Raw genomic sequence first — 18,347 nt, forward strand, 5'->3', positions numbered from 1 at the left:
AACCCTGAAAACATAATAATGAGCTATATTGGTAACGGACCGCTCCGTTCTGAAGGATGCCACAAAAAACGGTACAAGCTACATTTAAATTATTCTATGAAATTCTAGAAAATATAGTTTTGTAACATGTCCTAAATTGTTAGCTAATTTAGGTGTTTGGAGAGGGTCGCACTTTTGTGTTTTAGGAAGGATATGTAAACGACAGATAACACCAAAAATATGAAGAAATTATTTCCAAACCGTGTTAAGTCAACAATCATTATGTTGCTCATTTTCAAGAATGCTGGTTTACAAAAAGCACGCCATTGTCTCATTTCGTGAACAAAGGTACACATACCATTGTTTCCTTTCGTTTCCTTTATAATCGGTTACCCAACTGAAGCTATAATACCAGCTTTATTGCGATATCGCACATGAAAACAGACACATGTGCACAACCAGAGAAGATCCGATTTAATCAGTTGAGCTGTTTCAATGAGTGTTATCTTGGTTTAATAGCTTTTAATGGGGTTTAAGTCCTGCAAAAGTCGAGATGAATTCTACTGTAGACATGACTGCATCATGAAACTGGGCCAAATCGGGCAGTGCGAACGGTATTTGCAAATAGGTGTATATTGCCTTGAATGAAAACTCTCAAACCGAAAGGAATATAAAGACAAAAGAGCGGAAAGATAATAACATATTAACACAACCGTCTTGTTATACTTCGAGTTATATGATATCAGATATAGGCAATCTTACTTAATTTGGCATCCCCATAAAACGGAATTTGCTAGTAATACAGCCAGACAAACAACTAGAGTGTAATCAATAACTTTCAACCGTATATATGATACAGGTAATTTCATTACATTATATTGCTTATTTGTTCAAGCCACCGTTGCTCAGGCGTTTTGATTATTTCAACATATTTACTAAGATTTGTAGAAAGATTCAGCTCACTTTTATGTGTTAACTTGATCGTATATAAGTTCTGTATATAACTGTTCTCATGACACACATGCAGTGGCCGTGCCTCCTCTTATGGTTTCATTAATATCGTAATATTAATCAAGTTTATTAGTCTTTTATTGTATCTATACAATAAACCGATTTACCTCCTGTGAAATAGCCAATTGTCCAAGCCAGTGCCTAGTTACGGCTTTATGCAAGGCCAGTAACGTTAGGGTCTATTGTTTGCGGTAGCCAATGGGAAGTGGTCAATAGCATTCTGGCGCAGCCCAGTTTTCCAGGAATCAGGCACAATGCTATCTATCACGGGAGGAGTATGTCGGTACTTCAATTTGGTGAAGAAAACTTTTCCCACCCACCACACCCAAGATTTTAATTCATATCCCAGTATTTAATACCCTCGGGGACATTTTATTGGGAAGCTGTAGTAGGCTGGGAAGCCCCCCATGTTGTACGGGATATTGAGGATCACAGACCAAAAGTGTATTGCAATATGCGTTTTTAATGATAGCCTCTAGGCAATGGCAAATTACCAGGAAGAGAGGGCGTTAACTGACCAAGGGAGTGGATTCAATAAATTCACTTTTGGAGAGGTGAGACCGCATTTGGGTATACAGATCTAGGGGTTCAGGAAATCCCTGGAAAAGGGCTTCATACGAGGGTTGGTCAATAATATCCCGCAACCATTATTTATCTCCGCTCATGCATGACTTAGATGACTGTTACTTACGATCAATAAAGTTTGTACCTTTTCTTTCAAAACGCACAACAATTAGTATCAGAGTACCTTTTATTACGTAATCTCATGTGAATAAAGTCATTGCTATATGTACACTGACAATTGTCAACATTGGCGAGAAATTTGAATTGGCTTTGAGGAACGTGTAATAAAAAGAAGCAGAAGTAAGGACCAAAGCAGTTTACAAGCCTTATTTTTGGTATGAGGTAATCTGAGTATATTCAATTGATAATTGATAATTGTGAAAGAAGAAATGTATCCGTCAACAGATGAGGAAAGGGACCGTCTTTGAACTTCACCAAAAATAGGCCTATAACAACAAGCAAAAATGGTGTGAAAATCGCGAAAAAGAGCCCACACGGCAGAAGAAAGAATCCAAATTATCTCCAAAATAAAACAAAACCAAATATGGTTATTGGTATGGTATTAGAGATCATAGTCAGGACAATAGAATTTGGTGCAAGAAAAATAGAAATATGCGCATGCGTTGATGGTATGCATTATTGAAAGTACCAAAAATGTATGAAAAAGTAAAAATTCATCAAAAACGCGCTAAAAATATGACTAATACAAGGTTTGCGGAACAGTAGCTGTGTGAGTGAATTGCTATACCATGTCTTATGCTAAAATTAGACACACCTTTCGAAATTCAAATTTCTTATTGAATCCAGAGCCTCTCTATGGTGTGCTACTTTAATTACAAAAACAAGACCTTTTGAAATTAAGGGTTCATTAAGAAAGAAATGTTTATGGTTTCACCACTGGGACCTCCCTTTTTTATAATCAGTAGATACCCAATCAAACCAGGTACCATTGGTTAAATTTTGTCATCGATTAATCTTTCTATCTCTTATTATGTAAAGAACAATGGGTGATAAATCCTACTCAAAATTGGAGATATTCAACACGATTTCTTTTCTTTAATAAAAATGGTATATGTCTAAAAAGAGTCCAGCATCATGCCTATGTTATCGGTTTATAAAGCTGCAAAAACCGTGCCAGATTCTATACTTTTATTCTCGAGATATTTGGAATTATGTATCAATACCTCAATTTGGCGCGAGATTTTCTTGACTACTTTTCACCATAAATCAGGCAGTGCCCATACGCTATTGTGTTTATGCTAATGTCATTACGTAATCAAGCATTCAGCATCGCTAATACATATTCGTTTTGAAAGACAAAAGTACAAACTTGAATTTAGCGTAAGTAACAGCCATCCAAGTCATGCATGAGCGGAGATACACCATAGTTGCGGGAACTTATTGACCAGCCCTCGTAGCTTGCCGGTTAATACACTGCTGTTAACTTCTTTTTAAGAAGTTGGGCCACACTTTGAGCGTGTTTGAAAGGGCTTATGAAATTCCCTGGAGGGCCGCGTATCTTACGAGGAATTAATTTAGATTAACTTCTCTGCAAGAAGAGAAGTTGCGCCACACTTGTGTGTGTAGCCACAGGGCCTTTTTCTTCTTCTTCTTCTTCTTTTTCTTCTTCTTCTTCTTCTTACACGCTATACTCCGAGATACGCTATACCCCGAGAACGGCTATAACCCACGGTTAGTGGATTGTGAGCTGTCACTTTGTTTTTAGCAGTTCTCTGGATATAGCATGGTGTCTCGGAGTATATAGTGTGTAAAAAAGGCCCGGTGGTAGGGCTATGTGTGTGTGCTAAAGGGCCGAGCAAATTCCCTGGGGCCCCGTATCTTACGAGGAATTAATTTGGGTGAACTTCTCTGGGAGAGGTGGAGCTAGACCACACATGTGCGTGTGCAAAAGTGCCCCATATTCCTTCATTCATTAATTTTTCATTCATTAATTCATGCATTCATTTCTTTCATTCATTTATGTATCTTACAAGGAATTCATTTGGGTTAACTTCTCTCTGAGAAGTTGGGCCACACTTGAGGGATCGGGGAAATTCCCTGGAGGGCCCCGTATCTTACAAGGAATTAATTTGGGTTAACTTCTCTGTGAGAGGAGAAGATTGGACCATTGTGTGCAAATTGAGGGATCGGGGAAATTCCTGGAGGGCCCCGTATCTTAAAAGGAATTAATTTGGGTTAACTTCTCTGCGAGAAGTTGAGCCACACCTTGTTATGTTCCTGAGAGGCCCGTACATTACGGGTAAATTAGTTAGGTATGGGCTCGGGAAATTCCCGGGAGGGCCCCGTATCTTACGGGTGAGCGGGCACACTGTGTTTAGATGGTCAAAAATGGTGGCGGTAAAAAAGGGACATGGCCACGAACTTAATCTTAAAGCCAATTATATGAAAATAATTTGATCACCATAGGTAATTGCATAAGTGTTTACAAATAGTAATAATTCGTTACTAATAAATTTGAGAAATAGTGATGAGAAGTTAAACGAAATTATGTCAAATATCAAGATTACTTCCCTGAATGTTCTCGGTTTCAGGAAAGTAGGATTAATGTATCTGCATTTTTCTAAGGAATTTATATTAAAGGATGGACTCAATTAATGTATATAAACTTCTCTTGAGAAGTTGGGCCACGTTTGATGTATTGGAACGGTACCCTTTTGGTCCCTATTTTATTGGATAAGATGAAGTTAAATCCAATTCTGGATTACAAATAAATGGAGATACTCCTGACAGATATGCCTAGCAAAACTTACGAGTGAAATGTGTCTTATTTCATCTGGGGGTAATATACATCACATATCATGTATAAGAGCAACAGCCCTAATGTTCCGTGACCGGATCGTTGTAGAGGTCAATTAAGTTATAGTTATTACACTATGAGCAGAAACGTGTCACTCAAAGGTCAACGAATTTTGGGCTGGGGTCAATTTCTAATACGGTTAACACTGTATTAGTAGATTGGCCGCAGCCAGGACCGCGACACTCCGGCACTTGTTGGAAGACATCTAGTACAGCAGACAGTACATGTACAATGTGATTCTCTCATTTATAATTAGGATTACGTCATTGCCAGAGCTTGTTTATTTGTTCATTAGAATGATTGACAGCGGTGGGCGGACTTATACTCTAAAAATGTGATTCTCGGATAAATTATAGGTCACTAGGTCAATTCGGACCGTCTCTTCCTCAGATCTCTATATGTAGGACTCTATGGTATCTTCTCATTACACGATCGTAGTAAGACTTGGCCGGCGACGACGCTTGCGAATTGCATGTCTTCAACTGCTGTATAGCATGGTATAGGCAGTTTGTAGAGAGTGTCCTATCTCTACTATTAAAGGATCTCTGCCGCAGCCAAAAGTGTGTTAACATTTGACACATTTCTGCCCATAACATAACTTCGCAGATAGAGCAAACTATTCTTTGGTTCACTTCAAGTTTGGTAGTGACATCAGTGCTTTATTTAGTATGAGAACCCATACCCATTCTTCAGGATTAAAAAAAAAATTCAGTCGTGAAATTATCCGACCGATGTCCGTAATATGAAAACGGGTATGGGTTCACATGCGTGTACGAGTACGTCCTACGCGATTAACGTTGTGTGCGAGATGCGCACCCACGTTACTACCAGACTTATGGCGAACCAATGTAAACATTTTTGGATTCCTTCATGGCCAGACGAATAATTTAGCATAGTTTTCAACATTGTCTAATTTTTACCCCATGTTTTCCTTTATTGACCCCCACTAAAAATTGCCAGAACTTTGAGGATGTTGAAGCGGGCAGCCCAAGCCAAATTGTTCAGCATCCTTTAGGAAAGTCAAAAATACTTTTGAACCTTAATGATTTGGTCACGGAACGTTACCGCTGTTCCCCTACTAAATTATGCAACATTATGCAAATACAAAAACAGCAAATGCAAATAAACCTCAATACACACCTTTGCAGTGTACATTAAAGTGTCTTCTTTGTATACCTGGGCAAAAAATTGGCCCTAGTCTATTTATAATAATAACCAATGGTCTGGTGTACCAAATGGCTTCAATTTGAGCTTCATTTTGAAAAATGTCCTAACCTCTGAGGCAAGTGCCGCCTCATCAGACACCCTTCCTGTGTGCACAAAAACCTCAAAGTCACCATGTGGCCTCTCTACTATCTTGTAAAATTTATAGAGTCTTAGCCTTACAAACTTCCTACGGTCTTAGTCTTCATACAGTCTTAGTCTCACAAATTGATACAGCCGCAGTCTTACAAAATTCACATGGTCTTCAGTGGCGTAGTGGTAGAGATGAATCCAGCACCTTTGTCGACATAATTATTTTTTTGTGGTGCAAAAGTGCAAAAGAAGATCGCAAAAAATGACACTTTTAGGTTAAAATGGCAAAATATGAGGTTAATTTGGTCAGAAACCCACATACAAGTGTCAACATGGGAGGGAGATGATTGTATGAACCATTCCCCTTTATCAAAATATTGGGGGTTTCTTCATCCCCCATCTCCAGGATGACGGTCTTAGTCTTGCACATTTCATACGGTCTTAGTCTTACAAAATCCATACGGTATTAGTCTTATAAAATGCACACGGTCTCAGAATTATAAAATTCACACAGTCTTAGTTTTACAAATTAATCTGATACATTTCATACGGTCTTAGTCTTGCTCACAGCCCTTACTTTGCTTTTCTTAAAGGTGTCGACATACTAGAGTCTGGTAAAGATGGTAAAATAGTGTTGGAAGGAAGCAATCTCAACCTTACATGCAAAGTTACTACTCCTGATAGTAGATTAGATGAAATACGTTGGTATGACAACGACGCCAAGGAGATTACCCAGGACAAGTACATCGTTACTACTAACGATACTGTTATACTCCCATTGGCCAATGTAAGTGGGATTGGAATACGTAATTACTACTGTGGCTTCGGCAGTAGGCCTACAACAGGGATCAGGCTGTATGTGGCAAGTAAGTATACAACATACCCTGTCAGGGGCTATTGTGCTTCCTATAGCACATTTGTGCAGTGAGAATAAAAATCTGTGCAGTGAGAATTAAAAACCCGTGCTTAAAATATTTCTTTACTAGCTTCAATCCGACAAATGACCAGGACATTAAAGAAGTTCCTCTACAAAGTAAGACTGATCTAGTCGGAAAATCCTATATATAAAAAGGGTATAGTTTGTGGTAATCAGTCAAACGCCTCTGGCAATGCCCTTGACTAGCCAGCTTCATCTACCCGGTTTTAAAATGTAAGTTGAGGTGTACCACAAGGGTAAATTCTTGGACCACTATTATTTATATTTTTCCATACCAATGTAAAGTTGATATATATCGGGTCGAAATAATGTTGAAATTTTGTCGATATCAGTTTTGAAAATAAAATCAAAGTCGAATTGAAGATTGGCACGGTTTCAACCACATTTCAACATCGGTTTGAAATCAGGTCGATGATCGACGAGTTATTACATCTAAATGGAATTAGACGTCGATTCAACGTCATCTTGTTAAACTTGTGCCCATGTGTGGAGCAGATTCTACCAACTAAGAACACTATAAACACGATAAAGTGTTATATATGCGTAGAGTACCGGCACACCTATTTTGATAAATATAAGGAACGTATTTTATTTGATCTGTGTACTGTACATTTTTAAATCACATGAAAATGTACCTTTGTTTTGATTGATGACATTTTACAGTCATACCCAAGCCTCCAAAGGTGACGTGTTTCAGCCGGTCTCAAGAGAACTATTGGTGTGAATATGAAGAAATAACCGACACTGGTTTGGATTCCAATTTCACTATGGAGCATACAAGGACTGAGAGTGATTGGTATGTAAGCGGTTGAATTAAAACTGATAAACCCACCAACTCCCTGTTTTTGGACTGCGCAGCTTTGAAAGACCCCTTGAATTTGACCAAAAACCCATGATTTTGATCATTTCAGCGCTAAAAGACACCTCATTTTAGACCACTTCTATATGTATTTTGGAAAAATGGCAGAGAAAAATCTGTTTTGTTTTGTTCTGCTTTGTCTTTGTTTTTCCTGGACGAGGGAGAAATATGCATGGTATATTGTGGGATAGGCTTTTACGACGGGAATTCATGACGATTAGTGGGTTTTTAGTGAGTTCCCCGTTGGAAAATTTTAAAACTGTCAAGCTTTCTTCGGGAGTAGCTCTGACTTCTTCAGGACAATGTACCCCTTGCCTACTGATGGCTCTGAAAAGAGCCGTTCACTGAAGACTGCCCCTTGTCAACAGAGAACAAGCCGATCTCGCCTATCTGCTAAATTTGAAGGTTTGGTGGCTCTGAAAAGAGCCGTTCACTGACGACTGCCACTTGTCTACAAAACACAAGCAGACTTCGCCTATCTGCTCAATTTAAAGGTTTGGTGGCTCTGAAAAGAGCCGTTTCACTGAAGACTGCCCCTTGTCAACAGAAAACAAGCAGACCTCGCCTATCTGCTGATACAACTGCTTTCTACCCTCGCCTATAATGGGCCTTTAAAAGGTCCTCTACTCTCGGGTCCCCGCTACAGCAAAAATTCTTTCCAACCATTACATGTTTAATACATTTTTGTTGTACAGGTGTTCGTTTGTTGACTTTGATAGGTGGACTATTTGCGAGAATACGGGAAACAACGAGAACGTCTTTTGCAAACCTCGATGCAAGAAAGATCGCAATAATGGAAGATCGTGCATTGTACGAGATTCACGACAGCAGTGTGTTCGAGTTAACCAGACCAATGCTCTTGGAAGGCGCTCTACCATGATAAATATCCATCCAATGAAAGGTCATACTTGAGTTGTAGTATTCATATTATAGTTATCCTATAATATACTGCCCAAAAGTATCCTTACACTTGAAAAAAAACCCATAATTTGAAAACTAAACCAAATTTGGGTAAATTATCTTTTTAGATAGATGCACTATCTAATCCTGCACATTATGACACTCAATTGAATCCAATGTGACTACAAGAAGTAAAGTTACAAGCATTTGATTAGACGAGGGGCCAGTGTTAAACTATATATTCAAAAATCCACTGACTAGACTTCTGGTTTGACATTCGTGGGTGGCTCATTTATGCGCGCCTTCTTTAATTTGAAAAGAAAACTGAAACTTAAGAACTGAAAATGAAATAAAAGTCGTGAAAAGTACAGAGAAGAACAAACGGGATTAAAAACTTACTGCTTTGAATAAAGTTTGACTGAAGAAACTGTGCTGTATTTTTTTGTCTTGTATAGGCCAGTTTGTCACTTTCAAAACTGGACCTTCGTCTAATCAAATGCTTGTAACTTAACTTCTTGAGGTCATCTTAGATTAAATGGGGTGTCATAATGTGAGGAATTAGATAGCGCATCTATTAAAAAAATAAATTCACTCAAATATGGTTTAGTTTTAAATTTAGGAATTTTTCCAAGTGTAAGGATACTTTTTTGGCGCAGTAGTATGGTACATGTTGCACAATCTGTTACAATAAGTATTGTTATGCAATAAGGCATATTTGAACCGAGCCAATGGACCTTTTAAAGTTTTTTCTTTTGGAAAAAAAACCTCTTTTGGATACAAGCCTAGGCAGATTCGTTTCTGTTTTCTATTGAGTGGTAAGATATGATGCAACCAAATAGTGCAACAAGTATCATTATTTCAACTAAGATGCTTAAGCAGGATGAGGATTGTTTTCTTTTGTGAAGTCACATTGGTTTTTATTCATATCTCCAGTTAACATATTTCAGTTATTAAAATGAAAGTAAGATTTAATTTAAATCTGGTTAACCAGACATACCTATTTTTGACGGACGAACCGACGTTGCGACTAAAACCTTCAGTCTTCAGCTGGGTTGTGATGCGAATGACCTTGAGTACCGGACACGTCTGGTATAGATGACAACCAGCGAAGAATGTCCGGTACTCAAGGTCATTTGCATCACAACCCAGCTGAAGACTGAAGGTTTCAGTTGCAACGTCGGTTCGTCCGTCAAAAATATGTATGTCTGGTTGACCAGATTTAAATTAAATCTGAATTTCAACATACCCAGATGAATGAGAGTCTAAACAGTTTGAGTCATTAAAATGGCTAAATTTATAGATAGAGATATTTCAATGTCTGAAAGCGATTCTAAGTATTATTATTGAACTGGACACAGGTGGTGGTGGATGCGATATCGCCATTTTTGACGTCGCCATTGGATTAACACATAATCATGAAATCTTCTCAAACAATTCTAAATTTGTTATGTGGTGTCAAAGCAAAATTATCTTACTCTAAAACCGTTGGGGTTCGGCAAAGTACCCCACTGTAAATGTAAGTATGTTGTTTTTCAATTTAAAACAAACTGCTAACCGTCTATTTTGAATGGACAGACTGGACAGGTGTTTGTTTTTTCCCATTTTATACAACATTTTCATTATTTTTTCCAACAGATGCTATTCCTTGCCCGGTAACTGATTTAAAAGTGGTCGCAACAACGTCACGATCTCTTCAACTATCTTGGCGAAAGCCGGTTGCTTGGCAGTATTCTGCACTTAACTATCAAGTTAACTACTCGGAAAATGAAAGCCTGGAAACTAAGACAGTAAGCATTTTATTCTCAGAGGACATACTATTATTAAAATATGTAACAAATATAAGTACTTAATATCAGGGGATTATTAAGTAGTAAGAAAAAATATCAATTCATAGAATTGGCATTATTTTTTAAACTATTGCCATGGCATTATAGAGCAAAGTTCAACTTCAAATGGTTATATCCTGATGTCTGTAGCAAATGTCATGTCTCATTGTGATAAATTAAGGGATCTGGAATGAGCGTTTGGACAGTATTTTTGTGGGACATGAGAGCACCTCAGACATATCAAATTGCATTCTGAATACGAAGCATGTCTTTCTGATATCAAATCATTTTCATTTTTTTAAATTCACGATATAATACAAATTTTATGAGAAATGATTAAAATTTGATATTTTTCACATTATTTTATATATAACAGTCCTCGAAGTTTTATAAATCTAATGATATATTCTTAAAGTGTATGTAGCTGCGGGGGAAAGCCGACGATCACTTGAAAATTGTGACCTTTCATATTGAAAGCTATTGAAGATATGGATTTTTTCCCCAAAAGACCTAATTTTTTGGGTGTTTTGGGAAACAAAATCCATATCTTCAATACGAAAGGTCAAAATGTTCAATTGATCGTCGGCTTTTCATCCCACCTACATACACTGTAAGTATAAATCATCAGATTTAGAAAGTTTACTTCGAGCACTGTTAAATATCAAAAATATCATTTTTGAATCATTTGCCATAAAATGTGTATTACATTGCGAATTTCAAAAAATAAAAATTATTTGATATCAGGAGGACATTCTTCGTATTCAGAATGCAATTCGATATGTCTGATGTGCTTTAATGTCCCACAATAAATACTGTCTAAACGTTCATACCCCATCCCTTAAGAACTTTTAGAACAATAGAAACCGGACGGAGCAGACGGAACTGGCGGTTAACCGCCGGTCGAGTTTTGATTTCATCCTTTATGCAATGTAATTGTATTTAGGGATATTATGGTACGCTATAAAAGAAAAACATTGTGTAAGTGTAAGTCAACAAAAACGAAATCAAATTGACAGCGACATTCACAGACTATATATACGGCGAAAAGAGCTTTTTAGACATGTTAGAGTAGATGATACATCACTGTATCCCGCATTTTATACCCATTCTTATTACCATGTTCTATTCTCTTTTTTCCCCAGCTCATGGTTACCATGTCCAAAAACGACCCTGTGGTTTTTACATTACATAATCTCTTGCCATATACAATTTACAACATCGTAGTCAGATCACAGCCCTTTGTACATGATGTAGATGGTGGTTCTAATTGGAGTCATAGAGCTTATCTGTCGAAGGAGACACTCCAGGAAGGTAAATAAGCCCAATCGCCATTCTAACTTCCGGTTTTTGAGAGCAGTTTTAGGACACTTTGACCTCTGACATTTCGGGAAAATTGACGTAATTATTATTAATTTTCTTATTATTGTCATAATTTTGATCATTAAAAATACCAAATAATTAATTTATAACATACTAATATTTTTTATATTTGTTTTAAATATTGTAAAACATTTTAGATTATATTTTGTATGTACAAAAACCCAATATTTCTGAATTTTCTGAAAGGTCAAAGGACAAAGTGTCCTAAAACTGCAAAAACTGTCCTACAATGCATTGCAATCTTCCAATGCCGATTAGGCTTATTCAATTGAATTAGTTGCCTCTCTTTTGGATGTTGTATATAGCACGAATCCGTCAGCAAAATGACATATCAATTTGTAAGCGCTCTTATTTAACAAAGTCATAGTTCATTGCATTTACAATAGTATGACAAAACAGGCGAAAATAGTAACTTTTTGCACAAGCTTTGCAATTTAAAGAGAATTGGTCATTGCATTGCTCATTGAAATGAAGCTAGTATGTGGACAATATAAGTGTGCTCTTTTAATTAATGACATAAAATCGGAAAAATATTGTAAGGATCACTTAAGGTTTTAACTTTTAAAACCTACATTTTGGTCAAAAATCGTGCTTGGATAGGTCGTTTACAACAGATTTACCACATTCGCTTTGCTATAAGCATTGAATTGCGTTATCTGTTGACCTAATGAAAAAGGTGTTTTAGGAGGAAGTGTTAGCTTTCGTTCGATATTTAAAAAGTTCTGATTGGATGAAGGGAACACTTGAGGTTTTGACAAAAAAGCAATCACATTAGCCTATTTTCCAGCTAGAAGCTCACACAGCTCGCTCTTATGATGCTATGCACTCAACCGTGTGATGTAATCAAAGACTGTGTATAGACAATTCACTGCTTGCTTGGAAGCTCTTGGACGAAATTGTGTGCTCAGGTGTATCGAGGTGGAAACTTTGCACATAGATGGTTTATAAGAGAATCGTTTTTGTAGCCAAACATTTCCATATGAAGGGACTGTATTCAAAGATGGGTTTAAACAAGAAGGGAGCTTAAAAGGTGGTCTGAACCCTGGAATTATGGAAACTTTCGGGCCTCATAACTGCTAAATTGTTGGTGTAAAGTATATAAAAGTATACATATTTAGAATGGCAAAGACTTGATAAGTTCATCTGTGAGGTCAAATTTGGGCCAAAATGCTCATTTTTGGCCCATTTTTGTGCAACGTAAAAAAAAATTCTTGGGCCAAATTTTTTTATTAATTTTTAAAAACTAGACAAAAATATCTAGGGACGGTTTTTTATTTTTTTGAATTTTGACCAACTTCACCAAAAATATTTGAAATTTGGGCGAAAATCGGACTTTTTTATGATTTTTTTGAAAATTCAGCATTTTTTGACAATTTTTGGTGCAAATTTCTCGAAGTTGGTCGAAATTCAAAAAAATGAAAAAACGGTCCCTAGATATTTTTGTCTAGTTTTTAAAAATTAATGAAAAAAAAATTTGGCCCAAGAAGTGGGCCAAAAAACCGTTTTTGGGATCTTGGGCCAAAAATGAGCATTTTGGCCCAAATTTGACCTCACAGATGAACTTATCAACTTAAGTCTTTGCCATTCTAAATATGTATACTTTTATATACTTTAGACCAACAATTTAGCAGTTATGGGGCCCGAAAGTTTCCATAATTCCAGGGTTCAGACCAACCTTAAAAGATAGAGTTTAGAAACTTTAAAGAGAAAATACGAAAAGGACTTCAATACAAAAGGTCAAAATTTTCAAATGATGGACGGCTTTTCCTCCCATCTACATACACTTTAAGTACATTATCATTAGATTTATACAGTTTACTTCGTTTACTTTTTAATAATTTGCCTTAAAATTTGTATTATTATCGCGAATTAAAAAAAAAATCAAAATTATTTGATATCAGAATTAAGACATTCCTCGCATTCAGGATGCAATTTGATGTGTCTGATGTGCTTTCACGTCACTGTGCAAACGTTGCTATTCGATCCCATAATATAATCTCAGCGTTGAAACATGTACTTCTGTATCGACTGTTTTTAACTGCATGGGCTGCCTGCATGGTGTACAAAACTGTTAACGATGGGCAAAGGTTAAAAAAAAAGTAGATTTATCTCCAGGCAGCCCTGCTTTTTGTGACTGAAACAGTCGGTATAATATTAGTCTGTAAGATATCCGACCTCAAAATCGCTGTGTATTTGTTTGTCTTTTTATAGCTCCAGCAGGACCTGTTCAGAATCTTATTTTTATCCATTCAACTTCAACACTGGATCCTTATTTGAGAGATGTCAATTTTACATGGATGGTAGGTACATATGTTATATTTCAAATTTTGTAGCCCTAACCATCAAGTATTGCTTTGTTATTTTTTTTTTTTAATTTCATCACGTGGACAGTGCCTTAAAAAAAACAGAAAGACATGTGAAAAATCGAAATCACGGGTCAATTATATATATATTTGTTATCCTAATCTTTCACCTGTTTTAACCATTCAATAGCACAATAGGGCTTGGGCTATTAGGCGATTCGCTGTCGAAGTGAGGTAATAATCGGATTAACTACCATAGCAATAGATGAATACAATTTTTGAATAGATCGCTCTGCACTACAAGGTTGCATTCATCACCTGTGTATGTCTGCAATCATAGATTGAATACAATACCACTCTTTTCAAAGATACTAATCTTACTAATCTTGCGAGTGATCAGTATTTCTTTGACATCTATGGTTCAATGCATAGGTACCGCGTGAACGTTAATGCGATTATTACGTCACTTCGACCGCGAATTGACTGGTTAAAACAGGTGAAAGATTAGGATGAGATTATATATGACCTGTGATTTTGGTTTTTTCACAGGTCTTTCTGTTTCGATTTTTAAGCCAGTGTCTACGTAATGTGGTTATTTATTTGTATGGTACGTTTAAATATTTAAGAGACTTAGACTAGACCCATTTATATACGCTCTTATATATTTTGTTTCATACATAACATATCATCACAATATTAATCACGATTGGGATTAAACGTTTCAAGTTTGAGAAAGGATTATAATGAGTTCTAAAACGTGGAACGTCCGACATGCTCATATTTTTTGATACAAATTATTGGAGCAAGTATAGAGCGTATATAGCTAGGTTTATATTATGTTAGGCTATATGTATTCATTCATTTATTTATTAATTCCAGAATGCATATTTTAAAAAAAAGATAATGATTCAAGGTCAACACAATGATATTGAAATCCGTTTTCACTTTCGTTTGCTATTGGTTTTAAATAACAAGTCATATATAAGCTCATAATATGCTATTTTATAGGCTTTTATATATGGCTTCGCAGACTTCTCTATGTTACCACTTTCAACCCATATAAATGTTTAATAAAGTATTAGTTTTTCATCTAGGTTGTTATAAATAATGATTGTTCATGTTGCAGTAAAATTCATTTCCTAGCACTCCAAACTAACAATGAAAAAAGCTGAAACCCTAGGTTTTATTGTTTTCAATGAGTATAATATTAAATTCAACGTTTGTAATAAAACGTCCAAATGAATTCGCTTTCCTTTGATCAAGGCCATGAAAACTTTCGTTCACAGACATTCGCCAGCAAATTTGAATTTAGCGCAACTACATACGCAATCTGCAGTTTTAGATTTGAAAGCATGAGATACCAACAAGGTGTTTTCATGTGTGTCTGTGTTGTACATTATACACAAAAGTATAATGTCCATGGTACATCAAAATACCTCTATTGTCTTTTAACCTTAAAGCCACAGGCCTAATCTACGATTTCCGTAGAATTTTAATTTTGTTATTCTGTACCCAAAATGCTGAAATAATATTGATAATAACTACCGGGAAGGATTTCTGTCTATTTCAAGCTATAAATAACAATGGAAAGTGGAAGAAACCCCACTACTGGTATTTTTTGGTTGTTTAACATGGAGTTATATTATTGGATGATTTTGGCTGATTCCATTTAGGTGTAAGTTGGGACATATGTAAACATTACATATATGCCGTAAAATCAGGTTTGAAAAAAAAGAAGGTCTAATTTCATATTATAAGATCGTACATTATGGTTTTAAATATATACCTGGTAGTCACCTTCAGTAGATGGGATAGCCTTAAAAGCCATAATGTACGATCTTGGAATTATTCTAAGAACAGCTTAGAGTAGTCTATATTCAAAGATAATAATGAAATTGCAACCACTGAGTTTGGTCGTTTCACAATACAATGCGCCTCCAGCGTTTACTGGGGAGAGGCCAAAATGCACAGTGCATTTTGGGAAAAGTCGACACCCAAAGCCCGCGTAATACGAATACAACAGGGACATTATGTCGATTGTGTGTTTAAATTGCAATATAATGATGTTACACGTGAAAGCACACTAACACAGCAATATATATATACAATTATAGTAGATCCATTTTCTATCCATTGATTACACGAAATTCTTCACGGAGCTGTTTTCAACATCATTATTATCACACTCACGTAACAATTCAATGGTGGCTACAGCGGCGATGACGACCCTGAAGGTCACAAATTGGACTGACAAGAGCAACCGCTGGCGGCGCATCGTATTATGAATCGCGAGAATTGCACTCATAATGTAAAGAAATGTCATCCTAGCATTTGGTTTTGTTTGCCTTTTTACAGGAAGTTCCAAAGATATTGCGTCACGGTCAAATTCTTGGATATAATATTTATTGCAAACCCATAATGGGGAGCGTTGAGACAGATTTTGTTGACGACCCGCAGTATTATAAAGCAGGTATGTTCAGTATTATAGACCCCTTTCTGTGTATTCCACAAACGTGAACATAAGAATGTGGCAGGCGTACGCACCCCTAGACACGATAGAAAAGTTTATAATTATGTGATATGGACAATGAAAGAATCTAAATTCATAGACCCTTGGCATCGAATTTACTTAACTACAACTTCTACAACTTCCAAAACTGATAAATTGCTATACTTTCGTATTTGTGTTTCATTTTTTCGTCCAGGCCTTGACAAATTTGCATCTTACTATATAAGTGTTGCAGCCACGACAGTCGAAGGTGAAGGTCCCAACGCTACCGTTACGCTGCCTGATTTGACGTCTTGTAAGTGTTCACTTGCACTTGATCATATTTAACGCAAACCCCTCCCATTGTGATTTCATTATTTTGTACCAGGCACAACAAGTATTAGTGGGTGTTCTAGATTCCATGAAATGGGAGGTTTGGTACCATCGCATCGTTAGGGGGGGGGGCGAAGCTGCAACTGGCACTAGAGGTAGTTGACATCATGAGTACACAAATGTAATACAATGTAACGCCGCGCCACATAGGTTGGAAGTTACCACTTTGGGGAAGGGGAAAATCGGCACTGCTACTAGAGATAGCTGGTATCAGGGTTAGGCCTGCACAAAAGTGCACGCGGCAATTAAACCGAAGTAGGTCATCGAACTTCATATTTTCCATATGAGGATTAAAAAACACAAATTTATTCTTGATTATTGATTTGTACTACAGCTCCCAGGCCACCTGTCTACGAGAAGCCCTTCCCTATAGCACGGTCACCGCATAGTATCGAGGTGAGGTGGAAGGATTCACGCGATCCACAAGGTCATATCGAGCACTACTTATTGCAATGGTCTCAAAATGAAGCCGATTGGTAAGCTTCCGTACAGAGAAGAAATAATATACGTATGTTAAAATTGCAGTCTTTGATCAAAGTACACCATTAGATCCACCAAATTTGTAGTTTAATGTCATTCAATGATTTGAAACTGTGATTTATGCAAGCCGAAATTATCATCCAACATGACGAGTACCTTGACGAGACCCTTGAAGTTGGACTCCCATAATGGCTCTCCACTGCTCTCTATCTAGTATTCTTGATGTCAGATCCTGATATTGTCATGTATCCTCTGTTAAGATCTTTTAAGTCTTAATGTACGATTTCCTTCAAATTTTAAATTTGTTCTTCTATACTCAAAATGCTGAAATAATACAAGTAATAATTGTCGGGAAGGGTTTCTGTCCGATTTAAGCTGAAATAACAAGGTAAAGTGAAAGAAACTCTACTGCTGTTTTTTGGCTGTTTTTAAAACATGCAGTTCTATAGGAGGACATAAAGTCATAATTATGAATTATGACTATGTCGAACTTTGCCCTGTTGACCTACAAACACAACAAATTTTGACTGATTCCGTTTAAGTGCAAGTTGGGACACGTGTAAACATTACAAATATGCCAAAAAATCAGGTTTGAAAAAATTTAACCAATTTCATATTATAAGATCGTATGGCTTTAATGTAATCCCTTATCCCTTAATGATGAGTACCAATCATTGAAATACACCCTATATACAATCTTTGTATGGCCTGAAATGTTACTACAATCGCCGCGTTTTCAAATGCGATGATATGCAGATGATATGTGTGTGTTTCTATCACGTTTAAATATCTGCGTGGACGAGGCTGAGTTGCGCTGATTTTTCAGCGTCGTGGGCGATATCTCCCTAGTGCAAGGGTTCATGTTGGAGATTGCAAGTTGCGGGCTTGTACTGCAGAGTCGGGTGCGTTGCCCCATTTGCCTCACTTCATGTAGGCGTTAGGTTTTCTTTTCGACTAGACCAAATTGCTGAGGCCAATCCCGACCTATCAAGAGCTTGATTTATAGCATTTGTAATGTTGTAAAACCGTCGGTTCCCATTTTGGTAGTCTCTCTAGTAGTAGGTTTTTTGTCCCGGTAAAGCGTGAGAAAGGTGTAATCAAACGCCTAATACT

At 36.8% G+C, this 18,347-nt stretch overlaps 1 protein-coding gene across 1 annotated transcript in view; it reads left to right on the forward strand.

The window, feature by feature from the left end:
- The window catches only part of LOC140145626 (uncharacterized), a 38,191-nt gene that overhangs the window by 15,351 nt on the left and 4,493 nt on the right, over positions 1–18,347 (forward strand). The window contains exons 2-10 of the mRNA XM_072167347.1: positions 6,262–6,534; positions 7,269–7,401; positions 8,160–8,365; positions 10,000–10,151; positions 11,333–11,501; positions 13,782–13,870; positions 16,229–16,343; positions 16,579–16,677; positions 17,089–17,230. Coding sequence (XP_072023448.1) covers positions 6,262–6,534; positions 7,269–7,401; positions 8,160–8,365; positions 10,000–10,151; positions 11,333–11,501; positions 13,782–13,870; positions 16,229–16,343; positions 16,579–16,677; positions 17,089–17,230 — 1,378 coding nt within the window. The remainder of the gene's footprint in view (positions 1–6,261; positions 6,535–7,268; positions 7,402–8,159; positions 8,366–9,999; positions 10,152–11,332; positions 11,502–13,781; positions 13,871–16,228; positions 16,344–16,578; positions 16,678–17,088; positions 17,231–18,347) is intronic.

This window comes from Amphiura filiformis, chromosome 1 (assembly GCF_039555335.1).
Source record: "Amphiura filiformis chromosome 1, Afil_fr2py, whole genome shotgun sequence".
NCBI classification, from domain to species: domain Eukaryota; kingdom Metazoa; phylum Echinodermata; class Ophiuroidea; order Amphilepidida; family Amphiuridae; genus Amphiura; species Amphiura filiformis.